At 42.0% G+C, this 27,655-nt stretch overlaps 1 protein-coding gene across 6 annotated transcripts; it reads right to left on the bottom strand.

The window, feature by feature from the left end:
- Positions 1 to 842: 842 nt before the first annotated feature.
- On the bottom strand, positions 843 to 27,641 carry CUNH2orf80 (chromosome unknown C2orf80 homolog). 6 transcript variants are annotated; one of them, XR_005790500.1, is made up of 11 exons: positions 27,513 to 27,640; positions 24,795 to 24,924; positions 22,946 to 23,027; positions 20,740 to 20,822; positions 19,088 to 19,175; positions 18,600 to 18,671; positions 8,285 to 8,372; positions 7,630 to 7,748; positions 5,706 to 5,739; positions 4,752 to 4,808; positions 843 to 1,308 (listed from the first exon to the last, which is right to left on the bottom strand). XR_005790500.1 is itself a non-coding variant. In XM_040476042.1 (10 exons), the coding sequence occupies exons 2-9, from the start codon at positions 24,833 to 24,835 to the stop codon at positions 4,785 to 4,787; spliced, it is 597 nt and encodes a 198-aa protein (XP_040331976.1). In that variant the 5' UTR covers positions 24,836 to 24,924; positions 27,513 to 27,640; the 3' UTR covers positions 843 to 1,308; positions 4,752 to 4,784. The 6 variants fall into 6 exon arrangements, 5 of the variants coding, with proteins under 5 accessions (XP_040331976.1, XP_040331977.1, XP_040331975.1 ...); XM_040476042.1 differs by lacking the exon at positions 5,706 to 5,739; XM_040476043.1 differs by lacking the exons at positions 4,752 to 4,808; positions 5,706 to 5,739.
- Positions 27,642 to 27,655: the final 14 nt, after the last annotated feature.

Consider the following 27,655-nt stretch of genomic DNA (forward strand, 5'->3'; position numbering starts at 1 on the left):
TGTGAGACCCTCTGAGAGCAGGAAAACATACAAGATCCTTCCATTCCCTCTCTCCCACCAACGGTCGTCTAAGGTTGCTTTTTGTTTTCAGAACTAGCATCATGATTTGCCTGATTTTTCCTTTCCTGGAGTGTCACTGCTTCCTAGAACCCAAGTGACTGCCCAAAGAGCTTTCTCCACCGCTGCCAACCTACTGACTCGTCTTTGTCCCCTGTGGGTATGTAGAAAGATGGCAGTTTGTGATTCATGGAGGGCTCCGAGAGGATAGCCAACCACAGCTACCAGTGAGTGTTCACAACGCCATTTGGGCAAGTCCTTGGGCAGCACGTGAAGCAGATGTGCAGATGGCAAAAGGAGAGACAGCAATAGCCACAGAGGAAAAAAAAATGTTCCCTCACAATTAGCAGGGCTAGACCAAAGAAAACCCGGCGAAGTCCTAGGAAGCTAGACAGTGTATCCACAGGTCACTGATGTATCTTCAGTCTCCACCTAGTGCTGCAGGGCTCAGGTAAACCTCAGTTACAGCCGCAACTGAACCCGTGTGGAAAAGGCGGCATCGGTCTCCCCAGCCATACCACCGCATCAGGACACCCCACCATTTTCAGCAAAAGCCAACAAACGAAACACCGGTTTTTGCACCTGTTTCTGCAGAAAGGTGACACATCAAAACCTCAGAAGGGGTGAAATCTGTACTCACGTTCATTTGGTCAAATTATTGCTACATGTATTTACAAGCTACACCAGTGCTTAATCAGCATTTTGCAAAGTGCTGAAGGACTAGAACATTTTCTTTTCCTAGTAGATATTATATTTCTTGAAAGAAAGCCTACACTCATTTTTCCTTTACTGCTTTATTGAAATGATTTTAAATGTCTCCATCGGAGAACATAGTTAAGGGCAGTGAATGACAGATTAATTTGATTTGGGGTCAAAACTTCGGGAAACTGCCTCCTACCCCCCTCACTCTGCAGTACTCAGTGCTAAATACTTGTGGCATTGCTGCAAAGCCAGTCTGTTCTGACGTAGAAATACTACATAGTCTCGAAATTCTCCGACCAGCCGTCTTCCAGTGACAATGAAGTAGCTTCAGATATACATTTTTTAAAAACCACACTCTAGCCACACAATAGGATTCTAAGAGAAGAAAGCCCAACATCCAAAGTAACCCTTCAACAAACTTTGCACCAAAAGCTAACCATAAAGAAAAACGGTGCTGGCAAGAGTTACAGTGCTAAGATGATGTTTCTTTTCCCCTCCTGGAGACTGTATTATAGACTCTCGTGGTGCAATTCCATGTTTCTAAGTGACCTGCAGAATAAAAGAAAAAAAAAAAAAGATTTTGGTATCAAGCACATCAGTTTCAGATGTACACAGACATTAGCTTTCAGTCTATAGGGAGTTAAGGTCAAATATCAAATACTAAGTTACTGACAAAGATGGATTAAAATACATGTAGGAACAAAAGAATATCCATGGAATTGTTCTGAGAGGTTTGGAAATTGAGTTATATTTCTCAACTAAATACAGTATCGGATCCCACACTGAATCCTGGACAGAAAGGAAAAATGTTTAGAAAAGGACACTATTGGGCCACCTGGGTGGCTCAGTCAGGTGAGTGTTCCATTTTGGCTCAGCTCATGATCTCACAATTGATGAGTTCAAGCCCCACATCAGGTTTTGGGCTGACAGCACAAAATAAATAAACATTTTTTAAATTTTTTTAAAAAGAGAAGGACATTATTGGGTCAATTGACAAAATTGATATATAGGTGGTAGATCATATAAAAATATCAAATTTGGAGGCACCTGGGTGGCTTAATCTGTTAGGTGTCCAATTCTTGATTTCGGCTGAGGTCATGATCTCACGGTTCATGAGATCGACCCCCACGTTGGGCTCTACACTGAGAAGGAAGAGCTTGCGTGGGATTCTTTCTCCCTCACTCTCTGTCCCTCCCCAACCTGTGGGCATGCATGAATATGCTCTCTCTCTCTCTCAAAATAAATAAATAAACTTAAAAAATTATGTACTATATACCAAGAGAAAGAGAGAGACACAGAGGAAGAGAGAGTGACAGAGGCAGATAAAATGGTAATGCTAATGGAGCAAAACACTGATAATTGGTGAATCTGAGTAAAAGGTGTATGAGGAATCTGTGCCATTCTTGCAAACTTCCTCCAAGCTCAAAATTACTTCCAAAGAGAAACATAAATAATAAAAGTTATACTTCTTTTGACTAACTGTACCCAGAGCAAATCAATCTTTTTTGCCCCTGAGCAGTTGCGTGTTTTTCTTATACTATATTGTCTTGAATTGTTAATATATTTCTTTGAATTTAAACTTGAATCGCCCTCTCTCCATTTCTGATGAAGGGATGCTGAAGTCTCCAGCTATGATAGTGGAGTCAGCGATTTCTCCTTGCAGCCTTGCCTGTTTTTACCTCCTGTGCTTTGATGCTCTGTTGTCCCATGCGCACGTGTTAAGGATTGTCTTCTCGGAGAATTGACCCCTTTATCATTTTATAATGCCTTTCTTTATCCCTGACAATTTTCCTTGCTTTGAAGTCAGCTCTGTCAGAAATTAGTACTGCTTTTCCTTGCTTTTGATTAGTGCTGGCATGATTTATTTTGTCTGTCCACTTATCGTTAATCTACATGTACCTTTATATTTAAAGCGGGTGTCTGTCTTGTAGACGACACATAACTAGGTTTTGTTTTTCGATCCACTCTGACCGTTTCTTTTTTTTTCTGCTTCATAATTTCATCATGAAGACATTCATGCAGAAGAGTTGAAATATTTGTACAATGAAGATACACATGCCCCCACCTGGATTCTCCAGTTAACAGTTTGGATTTTCTCCTCTCTGCTTCCGTCGCTCTCTCTTCTTGCATGCTGTGTTCCTTACCTATTAGAGCTCTTAGCATATTAATCATATTTGTTTTAAATTCCTGGTCTGATAATGCCAACATCCCCTGCCGTATCTGTTTGTAATGCTTGCTCTGTCTCTTTCAATTATGTTTCATGCACCTTACTATACCTTGTCATTCTTTCTTGATAGATACGATGTACTGGGCAAAAGGAACTCTCTGAATACGCCTTTAGTGATGTGGTGCTGTGGTGTGTGTTGCGGGGGGGGGGGGGGGAAGGAATAGTTCAATAGTCCTCTGATTAGAACGCAGTCTTTGGTGAGCCTGTGTTTCTGGACTGTGAGCCTCACAAGTGTTTCTCAGTTTTTCTTCTCCTCCAGCTGGGACAAGACGACTACAGCTAACTGGAGTTGGTATTTCCCTTCCTTTTGGTCAGCTGGGCTCTGATAAAACCCCAGAAGGTGAGGTTCTAGTTAACTAGTTTCCACTTGGGGCAGGCCAGGTTAAGAACAGCGTGCTGTATTTAAACATGATTCCTTTTCTCCTCCTGCTGCTGGAAGCATGAAAGGAATTTTCTCCAATACTTACTGTGAGAGCCTGCAGAGCTCCTGGAGGTAAATTTCACAATATTGTGGGTGTCCTGCTATGACTGGTCCCCCTGGAATTGTTAACCCTCTGAGTTGTCTGCACTGAGGTTCCCTTAATTTGCCAATTACAGTTGAGGTTTTCATACTCCAATGCTGTATCCCTGGAAGCTTCCACTTGTGAGTCTTTGCTCTCGTAAACCGTAACTTCCTATATCCACCTGTCTGTCTCTCCAACCTTTGGGGGCAGAGGTTTGCCTTTTGACCTCCCCTGTCCTACAGATCCAAGAGGAGTTCATTTCTCAGCCCGTTCAGCTTTTTACTTGTTAGGATGAGCGGCAGTTTCTAAACTGTGTGGAACCAGAAACCAGAAACCCTCAAATTGCCCTCTCTCCGTATCTTGTTCCGGTCCATGATCTTGTGATTTTGTCAGGAGTGATAGTAACGGAAGCACTTGTATTCTGGCTAGCTAGGTCCCGGCACTTTGCTCAGCCCTTCCACATAGGCAGTCCTTGTAGTGACCTTATGAGATAGGTACCGCTGTAATCCTCTCTTTATAAATGGGAAAATGAAGCACAGAGGGATTCACTTAACAATTCACTCCAGTTATTAAATGGGAGAATCAAGAGTCAACTCTGAGCTGTGTGACTCCGGAGTCCATACTCTTAATCATTATAGCATGCTGTTTTCTAGCTCTTTTGTATGGTCCTGTCCATTCCGAATCCATTTCCTGGTAACGTGCTCAATGTCAACACTTTTCTAGGGTATGGTGTTGCTCATATTCATTTTGACTAAGAAATGAGGAGCACCTGGGTGGCTCAGTTGGTTAAGCATCCAACTCTTGATTTTGGCTCAAGTCATGAGCTCACATTTCATGAGTTTGAGCCCCGCATTTGGGCTCTGTGCTGACAGTGTGGAGCCTTGCTTGGGATTCGCTGTCTCCCTCTCTCTCTGCCCTTTGCCCACTCGCTCTCTCAAAAATAAACATTAAGGGGCTCCTGGGTGGCGCAGTTGGTTAAGCGTCCGACTTCAGCCAGGTCACGATCTCGCGCTCCGTGAGTTCGAGCCCCGCGTCGGGCTCTGGGCTGATGGCTCAGAGCCTGGAGCCTGTTTCCAATTCTGTGTCTCCCTCTCTCTCTGCCCCTCCCCCGTTCATGCTCTGTCTCTCTCTGTCCCAAAAATAAATAAGTGTTGAAAAAAAATTAAAAAAAAATAAATAAATAAACATTAAAAAAATTAAGAAATGAATTACCAATGTCAATATAATACAAAAGAAATCTTTAAAACTATTTTCCAAATTACCTGGATTAAAAAAATATATGTTCTCCTTGTCCCTTACTTTATGAAGCAATTCTGTGGCTGGAAATAAATAGAAAGTTCTGAATGAGGCATCGTTTTATCTTGAGGTTGTAAATGTTCACCAGTTAAAAGACATGGTACAATATCCATAAAACATATGGATAAAAAGACTAGGAAGCTCAAATATATAATTTGAAAAACTTCAAGAAATAAACTGTGAAAGCATATTTTCCATTTAATAAAGATATTGCTTTCATGAATTTCTTTGTTATTTCTAACAAATCAATAGGACACATGTATGTATATTTATATGTACATGTACAACAAATATTTTAATATCACAAGAGATATTAACGGTGGTTATTTCTGAGAAGTAGGACAGGAGTGTGGGGAAGGCGGAATTCTTTTATTTTTCAGTTTATATTGCCTGTATTGTTTGAAAGTTTTACTATAAGCACATATTACTATTATAATGTTTTGAGCTAATTTAAAAAGTACATTACCCAGGAGTTGGAAAAGATGCCTAACGTACACAAAGGAAGAAGAATGAACGAAAGTCATAAATGTGTTTTCTGCTGTTTGATTATCAAGAACAGGACTTTATGGAAGGGATCCACCTCAAGACCTGGCCCTACTGCAAAACGGGCACTTATTTTTTGGACACTCCTGGGCTTACAGGCAGTAATTAGCCTATAGAAACAGCTGGTCCCTAGAAATGAGCCTGTCGGTCAGTGTAGACAGAGCACAGTGGTTTGAGAGCACTCAGGACAATGCAGTTTATTGCCAATTCAGTAATGAACAATAATTACTGAATATCCACTGCTTGCAAAGCACTATATATACATGTGGGAAATAATAGGGAAAGAAAAGATCTGCTTCCATCAAGGAGCCAACAATCCTCAATGGCGGTGGAAGAAAACACACAGGAAATGAAATTGTATTTTCAAAAAAACATACCAGTGAGTCATCTTGCGAGACAGATTTTCGGCACCTAAGATGCATAAATGGGCCTATGAACTCCCGTTTTAGAGATCTGCTTTTTCATAATTAAGTTTAACATCTAGATATCAGTGTGTGTGTGTGTGTGTGCACATGCATACATGAGTGTACATCTGTGTGTTATCTCTGGAGTTGTTACTTTTTTTCCTGTTGTTTTGTTTTACTTTCTAAAACTTGCCATCTCCAAACTCATATTTAAAAAAAAGAACAACAGCACACACATCTTACTTCAAATAGTTCTTCAGTAACACAGATACGGTTCTAGAAAAGCCACGTCTTTAAATCTCATTATAGCAAATATCTTTAAAAGAAAACAATATAGTAAACCTTTCCCAATGGTGGGATTGCTATGTTACTGGAACAACACTTATTTTTTTTTTAATTTTTTTTTTTTACATTTATTTATTTTTGAGAGACAGCGTGAGCAGGGGAGGGGCAGAGAGAGAGAGTGAGACACAGAATTAGAAGCAGGCTCCAGGCTCCGAGCTCTCAGCACAGAGCCCGATGCGGGGCTTGAACCCACGAACCATGAGATCATGACCTGAGCCGAAGTCGGAAGCTCAACCGACTGAGCCACCCAGCTGCCCCAGAAAAACACTTCTTAAAACCCTGATATGACCAAAGAATTCAGGCAGTTCCTAAAGCAATTGTTATGATAAGGATACATATCTTACCAGCCAATAGTTTGCCTCTAAAACCTGAGTAAATCCTGAGCCCTGTGTGGTCCAGTCTATTCAGAGATTCACATTAAAAAATGAACAGTACAGCAACCAAATTAGATAATTTTTTTTTATTTGTTAAAGTAATTTTTTTAAGTTTCTTGATTTATTTTTGAGAGACAGCATGTGCAGGGGAGAGGCAGAGAGAGAGAATCCAAAGCAGGCTCCGCACTGTCAGTGCTGAGTCAGTCCCATGCGGGGCTTGAACTCACGAAACCATGAGATCATGACCTGAGCTGAAACTGAGAGTCAGACACTTAAGGGACTGAGCCACCCAGGTGCCCCATAAAAAGAAATTTTAATTTTCACTTGTGTTTCTGAAAGCAAACCCAATTCATAATCCAGTGTACCAAGTTTCAAAATTTCCTTTTCCTAGCTTATAGCCCTGCTGCTGACCCATAGTCCCTCATTCTGCAAAGCCCTAAAATATCCCAGACGCCCAGCTGTACCACTTATCTGACTCTTTCCCCTCTCAGCTTTTATTATGTTGACCAACTGGGTTTCCTGACGTCTTTATAAATTTCCTTTTCACTTTGCACAATACAGTAAAGAGCCAGGGCGGGAAGGGCAAAGAACTCGCTTGCCTTTTTCCTTCTTCTCCGGCCCAGTGCCTCTCTGACCTTTCTCTGAATTCTGCAGCACAAACGTGCCAGGAATCGGATGGACAGGGCAGAAGCAGCAGATGCAAAGCAGGCAAAGATAAATTTTCATTAATGTGAAAGGGACCAAGAAGAGAAACACTTAGGACACAGGCATTCATATGAATCTCCTCAACACATTTACTTGCATCAAAAAATAACAGCTGATTAATTTGTGAATAGTATTTCTTAAGTGTTAAAAGATAATAATGGCTAGTATTTATTTAGGGTTTACTTTGTACCAAGCACTAATCTAATCTCTTAAAATGCATAATCCCAGTTACTCATCCCAACAACCTGGACAGTAGGTAACCTTATTTTTCCTGTTTTGTCGAGGGGGAAACTAAGGCACAGAGAGGTTAAGTAGCTTGTCTGAAGTCACACAGCTTCACACAGCAAGGAGTGGCTTGATATTCAGACCCACAGCATCTCTCTCCAAAGGCTAGACTTTCAACCACAATGTAAGTAAAATACTCCCCAAACTCTCCGTTATCAGTTTGGTCCAATTTGCATTTTTAGACCTACTTTGTTCTTGGGCTGGATGTCCAAAGATACATTTTTTGATGATTTCCACGCTGTGACATGTACTTCCCTTGCAGGGCTACTGGCAGCATTTTTGTTTGCTCCCCTTCTTAACTTGACCCCTAGAGACACATGCAGTAACCGTATCGGTATAAGAAACTTTTTTTAAAAAAATGAGTCCACCCACGGTTTTAGATTCTTCCCTTCTAGAGTGCTTTGCTCCCAGGGCTGCCTGGGTGGCTCAGTCGATTAAGCGTCCGACTTCACCTCAGGTCATGATCTCCTGGTTCACGAGTTCCCGCCCCACGTCAGATTCTGTGCTGACAGCTTGGAGCCTGGAGCCTGCTTCAGATTCTGTGTCTCCCTCTCTGTCTGCACCCACCCTCTGTCTCTGTCTCAAAAATGATTCAAAACATTTTTAAGAATTAAAAAAAAAAAATTAGAGGGCTTTGCTCCCAATGCTAAAGGGTCTGAGAAATAAGACTTCTCTGACTTCTATAAAAGGAAGGGAAATTAAGTCATGGATGCTTCTGGTTTGTTTTTTCTTTGTTCAACTGGACAGAAGAATCTTATTGCTATAACAACTTTGGCCTTACTTTGTGTATTCACCTCCTAGTTTTACTTAAATTTCTCAAGCAGTGGAAGTAAGCAGGCTTACCCTGTTTGCGGGCGTATTCTGCTGCTTTGGGTGCCGTTAACATGGCAAAGGGGTGCAAGGAGAGGCGGAAAGGTGGAGCTCGGGGAACCTGAAAGGAAAACAGTCTTATTTTTAGTTTTTAAATAAAAAAAAATTTAATGTTTATTCATTTGAGACAGAGAGAGAGAAAGCGCACAAGCAGGGGAGGGGCAGAGAGAGAGAGAGAGAGAGAGAGGCATAGAATGTGAAGCAGGCTCCAGGCTCCAAGCTGTCAGCGCAGAGCCTGTCACTGGGCTTGAACCCACGAATCCCGAGAGCATGACCTAAGCCTAAGTCAGACGCTAAACTGACTGAACCACCCAGGCGCCCCTTAAAATTTTTTTTTTTAATGTTTATTTACTTTTGAGAGAGAGAGAGAGACAGAGAGACAGAGTGCGAGCAGGGGAGGGGCAGAGAAAGAGGGAGACAGAGAATCCGAAGCAGGCTCCAGGCCCTGAGCTGTCAGCACAGAGCCCGACGCGGGGCCCAAACGCACAAACTGTGAGATCATGGCCTGAACCAAAGTCCAATGCCTAACCGACTGAGCCACCCAAACAGTCCTGTTTTTAAAAGCTGCACACACTGTGTGCCGTTAACAGCCGCGAGTTGCGGCACTTGGTCTGTTGAAGCAGCCGTAGGCCCCTCACACAGCATGGACGTCTGCTGGTGGAACTCATGCCTCACATCGTATGCACGTTCATTCGCTGCCTTTGCTGCCGCGCTTGGTCCCCTTTGCCCGGAAGGCTCGTTCACATGCTGACCCCGCTCCTCACATCGTGATAACCATTCCCTCCTTTCCTGCCTACAGGCTCCTCCTTTTCCATTGAGCTAGAGCTCAGATATCATCTTTTCTGAGAAACTCGCCCCGATGTCTCCCACCTCCACTCTCCTATGCTGGCACGCCACCCCCCCACCTTACCCCCCGGCAGAATTACTGACTCACTCCTCTGTGAACTCAAAGCATGCACTCACGTAGAAGAGCCGCAGTGTGTAATATCTGCACTTAGTCATAACCCACGGTCTGCTGCTCTACACTGGGGACTTCTTCAAGGTTAGGACTGTCTCTTCATTCGTTCATTCCTTCAGTGAGTTTTCACTGAGCACCTACTACAGGCCAGGCCCTCTTTTAGGAGCGGTGGTTACTGAGACAGACCAGGTTCCTGCCCTTCTGGAGCTGAGTAAGGAATCACAAACAATAAATGATTGGACAACTAGGGTAATCCTACATTGTGATGGGCTTCATAAATGAAACAAGATGGTGTACTAGCAAGTGACTGGATAGCCACCACTTCAGAGTGGCCAGAGGAAGCCTCTAGAAGGAAGCAGTGTTTCAGCTGAGATTTCCAGAGTGAGTGGCCGACGGCCCTGGGAAGAGCTGGAGAGGAGTACTCCGGGCAAAGGGAATGAGAAGGTCCTCTTGGAATAACCTGTGTTTCCAGACACAGAAAGGAAGCCAGGGTGGCGAGAGCATGGCGAGAAAGGGGAAATTGTAGTTGGGGCTGAGGAGGGAGGCAGGAGCCAGATGCCCTGGGTCCTTGTTGGCCATGGTGTGGAGCTTACGTTGTATCGATTCCAGGAATCAATGGAAGCCACTGACATTTGTTTAAGCAGTAGGTTAACCAGGTCTGGTTTAGCTCTGCTGCTGTGTGGAGAACGGGTTGGAGTGTGGAAGCAGGGAGCCCAGTAGGCTAATTTAACCTTTGCTCTCCAGTGCCTTAGAGAGGAGGCCCTCAAGTGTCATTGGCTGGTTGAATAACTCCCATTCCAGTCAAACAATAGTGGTTAACAGCAGACACTTTAGTTCCAGACTGGCTGGCTGTGAAGGCAGGCTGCACCATCTACAAGATGTGTGACCTTGGGCCTGTCACCTAACTCCTCTTGTTTCTTCACGTGATAATAATAACACCGGCAGTGACCTTACAGGGTTGTGGTAGGGACTGAAAAGTTAACATATGTAAAGGACTTAAAATAGTGCTTGGCACATAGTACCATATATTAGCTTTCAAATTAATGACAACAGTAATTATTATTTATGTTTGTTATCACCATGATAATCATCATCTTCCTCCCTGACTCATCTCTCTCTATTGTAGTGAATTACCCAGGGCAACAACTTGGCCACCATTTCCTTTACAGGATCCTGCCTGGAAATAACTAATCGAATAACTAATAACAAATAACTACTCAGAGCCAGCAGGCCTGAAGTAATTCATATCCCTCTGCAAGACCAACAAGTTTCTGCTTTCTCACCGAGAGAGCTTCAGGCATTACATTTACAGAATTTACAGAACTCTTATTTCTAAGGAGCAAGATGTGATTATACAATTCTCTTTATGTGTACATTTCAACAAATATGGCATTTCATCAATAGGACACTTTTACATGATATGTAACTGAGGCAAATACCGAAAGACAAGGACAATAAAATAAATACCCATTTTTAGATTTCCAGGTCAGTAGAACATTTCTACCCTATCATCCAAACTCTTAATGATCAAGTTCCCACATCACTGGTATTCCTTCAAAGTAAGTAGAAACCTTCATTTCCACGAGAACTTGAGTTTAAGATAATTGTGTGGTTTATACATAGGTGGAATTTGGCGGGGGGGGGGATAGTTTTTATTTTTTATTTATTTTATTTTATTTTTCTTTAAAGTTTATTTATTTTGAGAGAGAGAGGGAGAGAGAGAGAATTCCAGGCGGGTTCCACACTGTCAGCAAGGAGCCTGACAGAGGGTTCAGGTTCATGAACTGTGAAATCATGACCTGAACCAAAATCAAGAGTTGGACACTTAACAGACTGGGTCACCCAGGCGCCCTGGGGGTGTATTTTTTTGTGAAGAAAGGTACTGTATTTATGTATTATTTTGCAATTTTCAATAAGAATAACTGAGCAGAGAGCCAGGAGAAGCCTGTGTTCCTTACCACCCTGTGGAACCTTGGTAGTGGCCCTGATCTGCCCACCTCCAGACTCCTTCACATGAGAAACAGATTCTGGTTTTCACGATTACTATAGGTTTTTGGTTATTATCACACAGAAAACATGGATTAAATAATAAATGAGGTTGTGTTCTCTTTGTTGACAGAATAGTTTATAGCCACCTAAGCAGGAGCCCTTCTAAATTTGACCTCAGCTTTTGCAGCGCCTGGGTGACTCAGTAGGTTAAGCTTCTGATCCTTGATTTCGGCTCAGGTCATGATCTCACAGTTTGTGGGTTCGAGCCCCTCATCGGGCTCTGTGCTGACAGTGTGGAACCTGCTTAAGATTCTCTCTCCCTCTCTGTCTGCCCCTCTCCCACTCATTCTCTCTCTCTCTTTCTTTCTCTTTCTCAAAATGAATAAATAAACTTAAAAAAATAAATTTGACCTCAGCTTTCCTTTTTTTTTAATTAGAAAATATGTTTATTTGAGAAACAAAATCCCTGCTTTAACTACATCTGTAACAAAATAAGAGGGATACAATTAAAGTAGTAAATGTTTAGAGAGAAAAATTTATAGCTTTAAGTGTATATATTAGAAAAGCTCAAAATCAATGATTTAAGCTCCCCGCCTTAAAGTGGACAGAGAAGAGCACATTTGCTCAAATAAAAGAGAAGGAATGAAATAATAAAGAATTCCAAAAAAATAGAAAACAAGTACACTACAGGAAAAAGAAAATCAAAGCCAAACCTCAGCCTTCTTTTAAATGGCTAGCATATTTATAGAGTATACCTGCTATCCAGCATTGTAAAAAATTAAACATAAGCATAAGCAACGGCCTCTGTCTTCAAGAAGTAGATATCTATTCAGAAACATGGCCCTAAAACACAGAAAGTAATAAAAGGAGGATTTGTATTGGTGGGGCGATTATGGCTATGAGAACGGCCCTTCAGAACAACATATGCCAGGTATAAGAGAAAGAAAACTGGCTTCTACGTTGTTCTCAATGCCTTTGAAGATTCAAGACTTGATGTTTTTCATGCTCTAGCTCCCTATCCACTGGGGAAGACAGACCCTGATGATTTTAAAGGTCACTGCCAGCTCAAATATTCTATGGTCCTGATAATCTGATGGCTCATGCAAGCAGTTCCTATAGCTTCCTGTGTGGTTTGTATGAGAAATTATTTTCAAAGTAGGATGAAATTTAAATCCTAAACCTAGAGTTGATTGTACATTCTTTTTTCCTTTAAAGCTACTTCCTAATATCATCATCGTGTCAGTGTGGAAGTATTATGGCAATTCTTATTTCTTGATTCAAGTTCTCCTTAGGTGCCATATTATGTCTGAAGCACATTCAACGAGAGTTTCTTCTAACTGGAAGCATGAAGAGGGAGAGAAGATGGGGATGTGTCACGTAGGAATGTGCACAAGAAAGGCCCCGGATACATCATTAAGGGCTGAAGAGCATAGACAGGAATCTGCACGAACCTTTCTTTCAGCCTTGAGCAGTAACTTATTAAAATGTCATCTGGTATCACTGAGACAGAAGGTGGAAAGTTTCTGATTCTAGATGTCAAAGTGATCGGGTATATGCGTATGACAATCATATTTTCCAAAGTAAAAGCAGGGCATGTGGTCTGGAAAGACAGTTGGATCTGTCCAAGAAGTTTTTCAAATGTGCTTGGGATGGGGCAACATCGTATTTCCCAAACATTTTAATGTCTGTGAAGAGAAACGGCAAATTTCAAATAGGAAGAGTACTGGAAAATCCAGGACTGATTATATATCCTGTAGTAGAATAAACAAACAAACAAAAATGGACAGATTTTCAGCAGGCACTTCACAAAAGTAGAACGTAGAAATAGCTGCTCATTGATAATCAGAGGACTGAAAATTAAGACCACAATGTAAATTAAGACCTCAGCCACTTAACAGACGGACAAGCTTAAAAAGCCTGAAAGCAGCAAGCAGATGACCTACACGGCAGGTAGAAGTGTAAATTGGTACAACCATTTCGGAAAGCAATTAGACTCTATGTAGAGTTGAAGATGCACATCCCTATGACGTAGCAGGTTCACACCTAGTTATAGACCACGCAGAAGCTCTTTCACTGAACACAAGGGCGGGGCGCCTGGGCAGCTCAGTCGGTTAGGTGTCTGACTCTTGATTTTGGCTCACGTCACGATCTCACGGTTGTGAGATGAAGCCCCAAGTCCAGCTCTGTGCTGACAGCGTGGGGCCTGCTTGGGATTCTCTCTCCTCCTCTCTCTCTGCCCCTCCCCCACTCACATGCACTCTCTCTCTCTTGCTCTCTCTCAATAAATAAAGAAACAAATAAATAAATTCTTTTACTGTACACAAAGAGACATATCACAGAAATAATCCCAATGTCTATAATGGCAGAATATATAAATAAACGGTGGCATACTCTTCTACAGCGGAATACTATACGCAGTGAAAATAAATTGTGTGTAACAACAGGGATGAATTTGTGCAACATAGCGTTGAATGAAAAAAGGAATAAAACATTTGCTCTATTTACAAAGACTGTCTTTTATATTACTTATATCAAATTCAAAGAATATGCAGAAGTAAATGATACATTGATTAGACATGTATATGCGGTCAAACTAGAAAGAAAGAAAAGAAAATGATAAACTCGTGATTCAAGATACTGGAAGCCTGGAGCAAAAGGAAGGGTAGGGGCAGGGAGAGCTCCCAAATGGTTGATACATCCAGTTTCATCCACTTGGCAGATCTGTTGTTTGCTTGGCCTTTGTACATTCAACATTTATTGTGAGTATTCATTTGGACATCATGGATATTGAAAGCGTGGTTTTCAATCTCCCATCAAGAAGACCTGCCAATACTGAACTTTTGTATAAACGCAGTAGGTCCCTGTCTTTATCATGAAAACACCTTTTCATTTTTGTATGATTCAGGCTGGGTCAAGAAGAGAAGACACTTGGCGGATTATTGTGGCGAGTGCCTGAGGTTGGGGCTGCGAACGGGTCTGGGGGTGGAAGATGGGCATGCTGCGGAGAAATCAGGCTGCTATCAATGGACTCCGAGGGGTGGGGGGAAGGAGGCTGACCATCCTGAGTGTGCTGAACGCCCCCCACCCTGTGCCAGCATCATGCACCTGATATGAATGCTCAGAACGACCTAGCAGGGTTGGGTAAGTGGAATCATGCATATTTACACGTAGGGATATTGGGAATCGGGGAAGTTAATAACCTATCCAAGGCCACACAGCTGGTAAGGGACAGAGCAGGGACTGGACACCAATCTCTGAAGAGCATGCTTTGAACTTTGGATGCAGTTAAGCGATGGCGGGTCAGACTCTGGGGTGTGGCTACAGGAAGAGAGCAGGAAAGCAGAGAGGTTCCGATGTTCTCTACCACCTCTCCTCGTCTTTCTCCTGTCTCGTTGCACTGATTTTTACTCTCTCTGCCTCCCTTTCCTTTTTTCCTCTTTCTCTGAGAAATGGAGCTGAGGAATGTTTTTATTGCTGGCTTGCTTTGTTGAAGGCAGATTTATGCTCCTTTTTTTTTTTTTTAAGTTTAAAATAGAGTAGGCTATTTTATATTTATCTAAAGTAATTGTAAATAACTGTCATTGGTGTGAGACCTTTACTTGATTTTTTTTCTATAGGTCCAAGGCCCTCAGCAGAAAAATGGCTCCCTGTCATTAAATAACAGCTCCCTATCAAGAATAGAACCTGAGGATAATTGACAGAACAATACTGGGCCTATGATGCCTTTCTGTCACCAGGTGGCAGCAAATACTCCTGAAGAAAACCATCAAGCCTTTGCACAACCCACTATATACTGTAGCCAATTCTAGTGGCCAGAAATTTACATAATCTGATTAGTATTCAACAGGGCTTTAAGCTCTTGCTTGGGGAGGATTTTAGCTGTTGTCTAGGAGACATTTTATCCAAAGGAATCAAGGTTTATTCAGATAGGGGCGCCTGAGTGGCTCAGTCAGTTAATCGTCCCACTCTGGATTTCGACTCAGGTCACGATCTCCCAGTTGTGAGATGGAGCCCCGTGTGGGACTCTGCACTGAGTGCTGAACCTGCTTAGGATTCTCTCTCTCTCTCTCTCTGCCCCTCCCTGGCTTGCAAGTGTGCACGGGCTCGCTCTCTCTTTCTCTCAAAATAAATAAATAAACATTTAAAACAACTCAAAAAAAGTTTATTCAGGTATATGCAGTAATTCCAGAAGAATCTTTGTCAATAACTTCTTTTGAACAACCTCATCTCCTAGTTAAATCAATTTTTTGAAATTATGTTGAACCTTGAAAGACTTTTATTTTTTTTTAATGTTTTTATTTATTTTTGAGAGAGAGACAGAGTGCGAGCAGCGGAGGAGCAGAGACAGGGAGACACAGAATCTGAAACAGGCTCCAGGTTCTGAGCTGTCAGCACACAGCCCGATGCAGGGCTCGAACTCATGAACCACGAGATCATGACCTGAGCCGAAGTCTGGCACTTAACCGACTGAGCCACCCAGGCACCCCTGAAAGACTGTTTTAAAATAGCTCTTCCACTTTAATCTTTGAAATGCTACATCTCCATTGAGGGTTCTACTAATTTTTTAAATAAGATGTGGAGGAGGTCGCTGAGTTGAGCTGATATAAAGCCACAATAGAAAGGCCTGGGTGGGCATTCTTGCAGCTGGGAGGAGCTTGTGAGGTCCACAAGGGTAGAGGATCCTCAGACTTTTTTATTGTAGCTCAAATGGTATCATACCCTTTGTGATCATTTGGTGTCTAAAATAGGCAAAGTTTATATTGTGTTAATAATATATTTGGATGCTTGATGAGCTTTTTAATTTTTGAATATTTAGAGCAGTGGTTCTCAACTAGCTGTGATTTTGCTTCTGAAGGGACATTTGGCAAAGCCAAGAGACATTTCTGGTTATCACATTGGGGCGCTATTGGCATCTAAAGGGTAGAGGCCAGAGATACTGCTAGACATCGGCAATGCACAGGACGGCCCTACACACACAACAAAGAATTATCTGGCCTGAAATATTGAGAAACCCTGATTTATAGGAACATAGAGGAAATCAAATACCCAAATCCCAAGTACCAGAACCTTAACTATAGTTACTGAGGTTACATGTGCCCAGCACTAGGGGCTTTACTAATTCACCTCATTTCCCGCAACAATCCCATTTTCTTGTCCCAGTTTTTACGATGAAATTGAGGCTGAAGGAACTCAGATGACTTACCCAAGACCACTCTGCCTGGAGCTGGTGGGGCATGGGTTCACACCCAGGCAGTCTAGCTTTAGAATCCTCATGCTTAACCCCTCCCTACACAAGCTGCCTTTCCTGTACAAACCAATAAATGAGCTGACAGATCCTGTAACAATAAATAGATGCAGACCTTTGAAGGAACGCCCCCTCCATGACCATATTATCTATTTCCCTTCCGAGTTGGTCATTATGTAGTCCATGTGCACATCTGGGCTTTTTGTTCCTGGTCACCCATTGTCCATTGTGAGGACAGAGACTGTGTATAACCGAACAGAGAAGGTGCGCAATAAAGTCTCTTTTACTGAAAAAGTGAAAGACCAGATGTATAGATAGAAATTGGCCAGCCTTCTTCTAAACAGCATGACTTCCTGTTCTGGCCCTTTGAAAGGAACCTGGCCTGAGCTACTCCGGCACCCATGTTTGCAAACCTTCTTAATTGGTAACCCAGCCAAAACTAGAAAGGTTCACAGGGCCATCCCCTCCAGGATGTGATTTTTTTTATATTTGCCCTTTGGCCATTCGAGTGAGACCAACCAATCAGTGCCTGATGACGGCCCAGCTGTTCCAAGGCACCGGAAGATAAGGAAAAACACAATGGCTAAAAGGAAAGGGTTAAGCTGAGATATTAATGTGTATGTGTTGGGGGTATTGGGGAAAGGGGGAAAGACGGCAGCCTGAAAGGGAGAAAGCTGCAGGGAAAAAAAAAAGCAAACAACCCAGCAGGAATGAAGCATTATGGTTTGCTTGGCTCTCTAAAGAACCAAAAGGGTCGGGCTTTCTTTAAAAACCAAAAACAGCTTGGTCTCTGAGGAAAACTGGGCACAGAGTGGCTTTATCTCAACCAGGTGGAATGTCAGGTCCAGTACAAGATATAAAACCCATGAGAAAAGTAATCTTGCCTGATTCAATCACCATTATATCCCTTGCACCTACAACCACATTGAATGAATGAATGAATGAATCAATCAATCAATCAATGTAGTTGAAGCTAGAGTGATCAGAGAAAAGGTACTGACTTCCTCTGTGATCAAGGGAACTTGAGTCTCAGAACTAGAGCCAGTTTACATATGGATTAAGGTGATGGGACAGTGGGATTCAAAGTTACAACACTTCTTAGTAAATGCTTGATTTTTTTTCCTTTTTTTTCTTTCTTTTTGTAAATGCTTGACTCACAAGCTGGACATGGTGAGTTCTTGATTTGCTGTATGGTCTGCAGGTAAAGAACGGGGGCGGGGTGGGGGGGCTTTTCTGTGACCATAGCCCTGCCCCTGCCCTGGCCTCCCTGCCAAGTGCTGGTGGGGGCATCCACAGTGATCGTGTGAGCAGAGGGCTGGGTATGTGGGTGTGGGTTGTCCCTCACTCCCACTGCACATCCCCCTTTCCTCATCCATTTTCTACAGGTATCTAAAGGTAAACAGATAGGTAGTTCACATCTAAATAGCACCTCTTGTTTAATGCTCACTAAATGTCCATACATCCATAAGTAGCAAAAACTGAATTGGCTGTAACGACCATTCACAATTCTAACAAAAACAATTTTTTTTTAGATCAGTATATGGAAGAGATCAAAGAAGGCAAGGACCGGGGGCTCTGTAGAAGAGGTGTCAGAACTCAGGTCACTGGAATTGTGATAATTGCCGCGTCTACTGTTGTGATTAAAGGACCCTCGCGGGAAGAAGTGTGGCAGCAGCAAACTACAGAATGTATCACGAGAACAAACCTTGCACATCTTGCCTGAGTTCTGGATGTTCTGGTGCATCATGCAAGGGGAGTTCTTGGGCTTGCCAAACGTGCATTATAGAGTAAGCGAGAGATTCTGTTCACCAGAGACAGAGGCAGAATCTAGACTCAGAGCCTGGCGACCTGTTTGCTGCCTCTACTTAGCCTTACGCAAAACACATTTGTCCTTATGAACACAGCCCTCACGTGAGGAAAGCGTTTTACAAACCTTTATGAGCCAGGTAAGACGTGGTCCCCTCTGGTTTTGTATGTTTCGATTAACAACTGTTATTTCATGCAGTTGACAATGTTAAAAATCCATTATAAATGTATAAAAATAAAGAAATCCTCTCTAAAATTTCCTCTTATTGATAGTCTCGGGTCTCCCCTACCTTGGTGGCCCCAGAATTGGTAGAAGAATCGGCTCCATACATTTTAAAGACTTCCTCAACTGGGAGACTGTTCTGTTAAAAAAAACAACAGCACCAACAAATGTATTATCATGTCATGGTTTTTCTTTTATTGCGACACAAAGCAATTGTAGCTCCAACATGTACAGCATCATGCCTGGATAGCATGGGCACTAAATAAGTAATTTCTGAATAAGCAGGTGAATCAGAATCACCTGTATCCAATTATTTATGTCTTTCATTCTGTTTTTTTTTTTTTTTTTTTTTTTTGCCTTTTAAATGAAGGTTTTCACAATACCATATAGGCATAAAAGACTTTTTACTGTATCTTTAAAACCGGAACATTTAATATTAGTAAACCTTAAGCATTTAGGAAGAGCGGTTGAAAAATAAAATAAATATGCATCAATATCAAAATGCACATAAGTAAATATAAAATCCCCATATGCAAACAGTGTTCTTTACCTTACCATTAAGATTCCAGCATAAGATGATAAAATCATTGCTTCTCTTTCTTTCCGGTTTGGATATGTGGGTCTGCCATGAAATGGCATTTTCCTAAGGGGGAATAGGAGTAAATAACAATGGAAGGTTTATTTTTGGGTTTTTTGGACATCTATTAAGTTTATAATAATAATCCATAAGTAATCTCCAATGGCCATGTGTTATGCATCTATTTACAAAATTAATGTGGTGAATCTGCTCACAGTAAAGTACACACTTAGAATTCTGAATCTTCCAACAATGGTGATGAATTTGCCTTCGTTGGTCCATGTTTTCACAGCTAGCAACCACTGGCCACTATGGTGGACACTTAATGGTTTTGCCAACCCGTATCCTCTTCCCCTTCTTGGAGGGAACTGCTTTACCCACTGTAAGCCTATGTGCTTCTAGGGAAGCCATGAACACCCCTAGATTCGAAGGGTAAACACTGTGGACTAAGCTAGTCAGCGTATTCCATGCCCCCCACCCTCCACCTCCAGACAAATCAGGGGCTGAGGCACAATTGAGACACAATCCTGTGATTTTTTTAAAAAATCTATTCTCCTTTGGACTGGATGTTGCAATAAAATGGGCTGAAATTAAGAATAATGTCCACCCAGGGGAAATAGTCCAGAAGTAAATCCTGATGACACGATTTGAGTTTTGAATTAAGCCCTGCCTAATGCAGACCGACTCATGGACTTTTCAAACGCAAAGTTAATAAATTCCTTCTTCCCTCCTCTTTTGGGGGGTGAGGCTTGAGTCTGGATTTTCTGCTTATTACAACTAAACCCTAACTGATACAGCGAGCCAGGACAAGGTGTGTGTTCTAAGGCAATGGAACAGAAAAAATAACTGGCCTCTGGAATAAGCTATTCAATCCTGTCTTCATTAGTTCCTTATTTTTAATCAGTTGAGTGGGTCTGCCTGGCAAACATGGCAGAAAATGCCAATAATCCTGGAAAGGATTGACACAGCTGTAATTCAAACACCTCAGTCCAGGTAGATATTTAGCTAAATGCTTAAGAAATTGTGTTTGATAGTCCTTAGAAAGAGCCTTTACCCACAGAATTGACCGTTTTAAAAATCATGGCATGGGCACAGTAAAGTATGGTCCATATTTCTAAGACAGAACATTATGTGGGAGAAGGATCTTCATCCGACAGAAACCAATGCGTAGATACAAAATATACAAACAAGTATATGAGTTCTCCAAGTTGACAACTATAGGGTTTCTTCAGGTTTCTAGCTGGAAATGGATGGATACTCATCCTGCAGTGTTTTCAATGTTTTTTTTTTTTTTTTATGTTTATTTTTGAGAGAGAGCGTGCGTGCGAGCAGGGGAGGAGTGTGAAAGATGGGGACAGAGGATCTGAAGCAGGTTCTGTACTGACAGCAATGAGCCCGATGGGGGCTTGAACCCATGAACTGTGAGATCATGACCTGAGCCTAAATTGGACCCTCAATTGACTGAACCACCCAGGCTCCCCACCTTGCAGTATTTTCAAATCAGAGTGCCTCGTGGTGGATGATGCCAGATAGAAGTTTTCTCTATCACTACTCATAGTCATACATTTGAAAGAAAGAAAGAAAGAAAGAAAGAGAAAGAAAGAAAGAAAGAGAAACCATTTCCACTTACACTTTCTCCCACTCCAGCCAAGTGAAGTCTTCCAAGTGATCCAGCCATTGCAAAGCAACATTGATGGCCAAGTCATAGTGTGCCTGGGAGTGGGAAGCAGACAGAAAAGGGATGGGCTTAGACGTTGGCCGAAGCACTCCCTGGACCCAATGACAATGGCACTACTAAGCCTATTCTACTACATTGTCACATCCACAAAGGTGAGGATCATCAGCTATGTCCAGTAACCTGATTCCCAGACAGAAATATTAAGGGATCTTCAGTCATTACATTTACCTCTCACTAGAACTGATTTTTGTTTTTGATTTATGGTGACAGGAAAAGAAAGGATGGATTCTTGGAAGGAAACGGGGAAGCAGGGAATCTGGGTTCAAATCTAGGTATTGCCAACAACTCATGGTATATCTTCGGGTAAGCAATTGATGTTTTCAGCACCTCACTGTCCTCAAATTTTAACATAGAAAAAAGTGAAGGTGGGGGGAAGAGGGCCTCAGAGAACAATTTTGAATTCTGTGAACAGAACGTCAGAAATGTGCTCCCAGGGGCACCAGGGAAGTGGTGTGTCCACCTGGGGTGTCACGGAGATCCCGGGAGGCTTCAGAGAGAGGGCCCTGGTGGAGCTGGGGCTTGATGTATGAGGAGAATTTCGACAGGTGGAGGACTCGAGGGTGGAGGGACCAGAATGAGCAAAAGGCTAGAGGTAGACCCCAATGAGTGGCTTGCTAAGAGTCTAGTATGCAGTAAAAAGCTGAGGAGCACTTCAAATGTTCATTCCTTGCCTGCTGACCATCTTTTCCTGGTAATTTCTAAGCATATTCACCTTGTCCCCATCCAAATATTCTTTCTCCTCTCTCTACCCCGCCCCCCTTCAGAAAAGGGAAGGTTGGTTTTGTTTTCGGGTTTTAGATGGGTTCTAAGGTTCTAACCTTTTCAAAACAATGTACAGTTGACCCTTGAACACCCAGGGGTTAGATGCACCCACCCCTAAAATCTGTGTACTGTGAATAGCCTGCTATGGACTGCTATGGACAGTAACATAAACTGTCAATCAACACATATTTTATATGTTGTGTATATTATATATTGCATTCTTATAATACAGTAAGCTAGAGAAAAGTTGATTAAGAAAATCATAACAGAAAATACATTTACAGTATTGTACTGTACTTATTAAAAAAATTCTGTGCATAAGTGGACCCACACAGTTCAAATCTGGGGTCAAATCAAGGGTCAACTGTACCTACTTCTTCCAGTGACTAAACAAAACTAGAGAGTGAACAACAACAGCAAAAAGAACTGTGATTGGTGGTTGAAACCTAATGGAAAGGTTGATGCAGGACTAGCTGTGTGGGCGTGGCCTGTTTGCTCATTACAAATACAAATTCCCCAGCCACGCACCCCCAACTTCCGGAATCAAAAGGGCCTTGCGATGAGACCTCATTAAAGTTTGAAAGCACTTATCCGATCGATTTAAGTTCCCCATTTAACATGTGCACAGAGATGTACTTTAGAACACCAGGCCTAACTGCTATTCAGCTCTAGGGAAGTCACTCAGGGACGTAGGGTAGGGCAGGGACACATCCTTTCTTCCTTAATAGTGCAAACAGGTAAGCATAAAGAAGCTGAGGATTTACTAATTTCTTGTGAATTAGGCCTTTACATAATTTCCGTGAAGGGAACTTTAATAGTGCAAACAGGTAAGCATAAAGAAGCTGAGGATTTACTAATTTCTTGTAAATTAGGCCTTTACATAATTTCCGTGAAGGGAACTTTCATTACAGAACATGAATCTGAACTTCAACATTAACAATGATGGAAGGATTTTGATTATTCCATTCTTTGGTTTTCCCCATGAATGCAAACGGTAAGTAAGTAAATAAATAAATAAAATTAGAGAACTGCATAACTTATTTTGTCAAAAAAATTGTTGAACAACATGTATGTAACGTTTAACTTTGCATCCATTTTGCTTTTTAATCTTTTCTAGGAGAGAAATAGCCAAGAGCAAAGAGTCTTATAACTTGGACTTTCTCGTTATTTTTGCTTTCAGTGTAATGAGTCGAAAAGACGTTGTGGAGGACTCTAGGATGAGGACACTACGGGAGGATCAAGATTAGGCTTATTTAGGATATACATTAGGTCCTAGCTCTGTCCCCTGAACACAAAAAAACACAAATGTGACTTGCGTCGGCATGCCTTTCTTTACCATATCATCTAGAAAGGTGAGTTGCCTTCTTCCTTTTGGGTCAAATTCATTTTCCCGAAGTCTGATGCCAATATAATCTCCCCTTAAAAGCAAGAGAGCAGCATTGAACCATTGGGAAAGAGAGGGGAGCTCAGTTTGCCGAAGCGCGCTCTTTCCAGTGCCTCCCCTCCCCCACCAAAACCCAAGAGCTCTGGTAGCTCAGCCAATATTCACTTTGAGTTAAAAGGCAATTCTGCAACGGTGCAGGTTTAAATGTGCAACCACTATGAGCTTACCTCACATTTATCTAAAAATAAGACTCCCGTAGTCGGAACAGGATTCATGGGAAAGCAGGAGGCGGGGCTGCGTCACAAATTCCCACACGCCCGAAAAGGTTTTACAAAACCCAAAGGATTGAGATCCACTGTTTAAAACAAAAATTCCCTTGCTGCCCGTGTTAAACTCAGGCAGAATGTCCACAGTTGAAAAATTCCAGCTCTGTGATATTCTGTATGGATGTATTCTCTCGCCCTAAGGCCCCTTTTCCCCATTAGAAAGCAAATACCCTGAGGAGGAGTTATACAGAAAAGCATACCAGAAATTCCACTTTTAGTGTGTCCTGTGCGATCCTTCCCTACCAGTGATTTTAATGAGGGGTCTTGGCAGGAAAACAGAAAGTGGTTTACCGCTCCCCCCCACCTGCCTTCCAGCCCCCCAGGGAGAAGAGCCAGAGGGACCTGATAAGGAAAAAGGATTCTGGCTCCCCGAGTCTATCTGCACACTTTTACATAAGGCCAGTTCTGTTTTCAAGGTCTTTACCAAGCACTATGGGCAAGTTACTGTGGGGGGTGGGGTGGGGTGGGGTGGGGGCTGGGGGTGGTAAGTTTGTGTCTGGTTTCTTAAAGTTCTGAGTCACTAGGCTAAGATTTAAAAAAAATTCTCAAATTTTTGCTTTCTAATTCCAAGGCAATTTATTTAAAGTAGCCTAAATGTATTCTTTAGATATAAAATTATACTTATATCAGTTTTGAAATGCCAGTTCTACATGGAGGAATTGACATTCCTGATAATAGGTTTTTTTTTATTATTATTATTATGTTGGCTTCCAAGCCCATACATGTAATTATGTGTAGTCCTACGTATTTTATTCCAGTATTTCTTAAGGACTTGTTAAAACATAATTATCTTAGTAGGTAGAGAAAGGACATTGGATGAAGACTGTGATAAGGTCTTTGATAAAAAGGATATTATTGTTGTGCCTATAATATATATGAAACAGAACAGCCTTTTCTCCCCTTTTCATATGGTCTGTGATTTTCACCAACCTCTTAACAAAGTACCAAATCATAGAAAAGCTACCATAGGAGAAAAAAGATTTTTCCATGGGAGAACTTGGCTTTTTTTTTTTTTTTTTTTAAGTTCAAATGGCAAGAACAAGGAGATCAATTATTTAGTTGATAAGACTAACAATGAAAGAGGCAGGCTACACTTATAAATGTACCTTTGGGCACATTTTGCAGAAATCTCGCCTGTGTTCCTGGCAGGGCCCTTTCAAAGGCACGCCCTGTCCAGTAGAGGCAGCCTGGCCTGGGGGTTCAGCTGTCAGGTTCCAGCATGGGGATGCCTCGGATGTGCAGTGCACGGTCTTGGCAGAAACATCTCTCCCAAGAGAGTCAGCATCCTGCTTTGCACCACATGTGAGGCTTCTCAGGCAGGAGGCAGAAGCCAGATCATCTAGCTTTCTCCTATAGTCCAGGAATCCATTCTTCTCTTAGATTTTTACCCTCTGCCAATATCCAAACCATCGATGACCTGAAACCCACCAAATGCCGAGTGTAATAAACGAAAGCTTATTCTCAATCATACTTACAGGAGTTTTTTCATTTCCTTCTTTAGGAGCTTTCTTTCCATGATTAAGGCTTGTCCAGATGAGCAGATATCTGTAGCTTACACTGCCCCTGATATCCTTGGGGAAGAGTCAGCCTCTTTGAGCCTACAAGCTACAGCAGCAAATCAGAGAGAATTTGAGTTAGGGATGCTATCACTCCAAATACCAGTCATGGAGTCCTAGACTCTGGAAGGGATCCGGGAGTGTGCAGAGCTCAGGCCTCTTATCCAGCCAGTTCCAGGTTGGAATTAAACTGGCTTGGGGGTGGGAGGGAGGTGCACTGTACCTTGAATTTGTCTGACACCTCTTAATTCTTTCCAAGTTTCCCAACATTCACCATTTACTTATCCTTGCAATAAATAAGCAAGTAAAATAGTCATGGCTCATGTAATAGTAGATGAGACTATTTGGACAGAAACATCCAAACATGCTGTGATCTGAACATGTGAGTTCTGTGTGCATTCCACACAGTGACTCCCAGTGAATCCACCTTGGTACAATGGCTCATAATGGAGTTTTCTATACAACCTGTGTACAACTTCCTATGGCCGGTGGGTCCTGGAAAGAATACATCATCATGGCAAAGATGAGGCCATGTCTTCAATTCTTATCTCCACATTGAGCCAGAAACCGGAGTTTAGGTGATGGCATCAGAAGGCATTTGAGGTCACAAAAAGGAGTTTATAAAAAAAAGCATCACTTTTAAATGGGACATCTAAGGAGAGGTATAAGTAGAATATCGACTATGTCCACAATGTTTTATTTCTTAAACAAGATGGAAAGCAAATTGTGATGGTTACTTTTATGTGTCAGCTTGGCTGGGCCACTGTGCCCATATATTTGGTCAAAAATTATGCTAGGTGTTTCTGTGAAGGTATTTTTTGTATGAGATTGACACTTAAATCGATCAACTTTGAGTTGAGCAGATTACCCTCCATTATGTGAATGGGCCTCATCCAATCAGTTGAAGGCTTGGGTGGAAGAAAGATTGATTCCTCCCAAATAAGAAAAAATTCTGCCGGAAGAACTCTCCTTCGAGTCTCCAGCCTGCCAGCTACCCCTTCAGATTTTGGACTGGCCAAGCCACCACAACCATGTGAGCCAATTCTTTACAGTAAGTTTCTCTTGTACATGTATATACATTATACATATATACATATATGCTCTGTTTCTCTGGAGAACCCTGAGAACAAATATAAAAAAATGTTAACATTTGTTGACTCTGGGAAGATGAATCTATAGGTGTTCATCATATTACCTTCTGTGCTTCTGAAATTGTGCATGTGTTTTTAAATTGCCACCCTAAGTACGGTTTGAATAAAACTTTAGAAACTTCTGGGAAAAAATGTAGTCTGTAAACTACATTAAACATGATGCTTGATTTGATTCAGCTCTCTAACAATAAGCGGACAGAAGACAGGATGTCCTTAATTTACATGAATTCTTCACCAGACCAAATTAATTATTTTGGACCATTCTTGCTGCCACTGCATCTGCTTCAGTCTTGGATGGGATGTGGAAAAGATAAAAGGGGGGGAACAAAGTAGGAACATTCCACAGGAAATGAATGAACTGTAGAGACAGTGATATAGCTCTCTAGGAGAGTCAAGTGGGAGAGAATACTATAAGCCAGAGAGGGGACCTCATAACCGAGAAAAGGAAAAGCACTGGATGGGGGAGGCCAGATGCCAGGATGTAGTGTCTGCTGCACCACTGACTGACTGGCATGGCTGTGGCCAAGCTTCTTGGGTCTTCTGCATTCCAGTCTCAGGTGTTGTCTAAAAAATGATGAGCCTGGTTAATATCACCAAGAGCATTTTTCACCCTACCACTCGAAACTTCATAAAGGCTAGCACAAATTATGATTCTTCTGATTCACTGAGTTGGAAACGCATTTGTCGGCCGAACATTTGTCTTATTTCGATTCGTTCACAAGGGGGCAGATAGGCTCCCTTAGCTTTGATGCTTTTTTAAAAAGCAAAAGACTTAGCATTTGCTTTAACCCATTCTTGTTTGTAATTCTGAGCCAGCCCTTAGAATTTCAGACTTAAATTATAAAATATGCATTTCTTGCCCACTGTGATAACTTCCCCTTGGACCACCCTCCCCAACGCCATTCAACGTGGCATAATAAACAAAGGTTTAAATCTTAAAAATATGAGCGAGCCTCACCCCAAGGAGGTCCAAAGACCTAGTAAGGCTATCAGCTAGCTGTGTCACCTTGGACAAGTGAATTTTCTCTGTGTTTTTCTGTTTCCTCTTCTGCAAAACAGTCATTGAATGATTGGAGAGGTCCCTTCTAGCTGTAGAGTTCAGTGACTTCGTACATTGAGTAGCTCTGTGTGGTTGAAAGGGGGCCATTTGCATAGACTATTTGGTTTAAATTTGAATTCAGCCAGTCATTCTTCTTTTCTGTCTACAGAGCTTTAACAAAAACCAAGACTCTGGCTGGAAATACACACAAAGGGTCTAATGGAAAGATGTTAGCTGTCTCAGGCATTAGCTGTTTCATAGAAAGAAACCCCCCAGAAGTCACAGCCCACATACTCTGTCAGAATATCATGCCCTGAATATCTGTAAATATCTGTACACTCCATGCAGATCCCCTCCCTGCACCCCTATAGCTATGATACAGGACTCTCAGATTGTGTTCTATTAGGTGCCCAGCCCTTAATAAATTCCCCTTTCAGAATCTCTTACCAACCAGAGACGGATTCTGGTGCTTTTGTTCTCTCCCTGCTTCTGGAGGCGTGCTGGAGCATTGAACATCATCGTCTTGGGCTGGTGCTCACAGACATCAGGAAAACACATGCCTTTTTTTTTTTTTTTTTTTTTGGTTGCTA

Source organism: Herpailurus yagouaroundi, unplaced genomic scaffold (genome assembly GCF_014898765.1).
Source record: "Herpailurus yagouaroundi ecotype Mexico unplaced genomic scaffold, PumYag 140, whole genome shotgun sequence".
Taxonomy (NCBI): Eukaryota; Metazoa; Chordata; class Mammalia; order Carnivora; family Felidae; genus Herpailurus; species Herpailurus yagouaroundi.

Coding starts and splice junctions, on each gene's coding strand:
- CUNH2orf80 (XM_040476040.1), bottom strand. CDS start 24,835: ATGGAAAGAAAGCTCCTAAAGAAGGAAATGAAAAAACTCCT. Junction 7,749..8,284: donor AGAATACGCCCGCAAACAGG/GTAAGCCTGCTT, acceptor ATGTGTCTCTAG/GGGTCAAGTTAAGAAGGGGA. Junction 7,100..7,629: donor ACATCCAGCCCAAGAACAAA/GTAGGTCTAAAA, acceptor TTTGTGCTGCAG/AATTCAGAGAAAGGTCAGAG.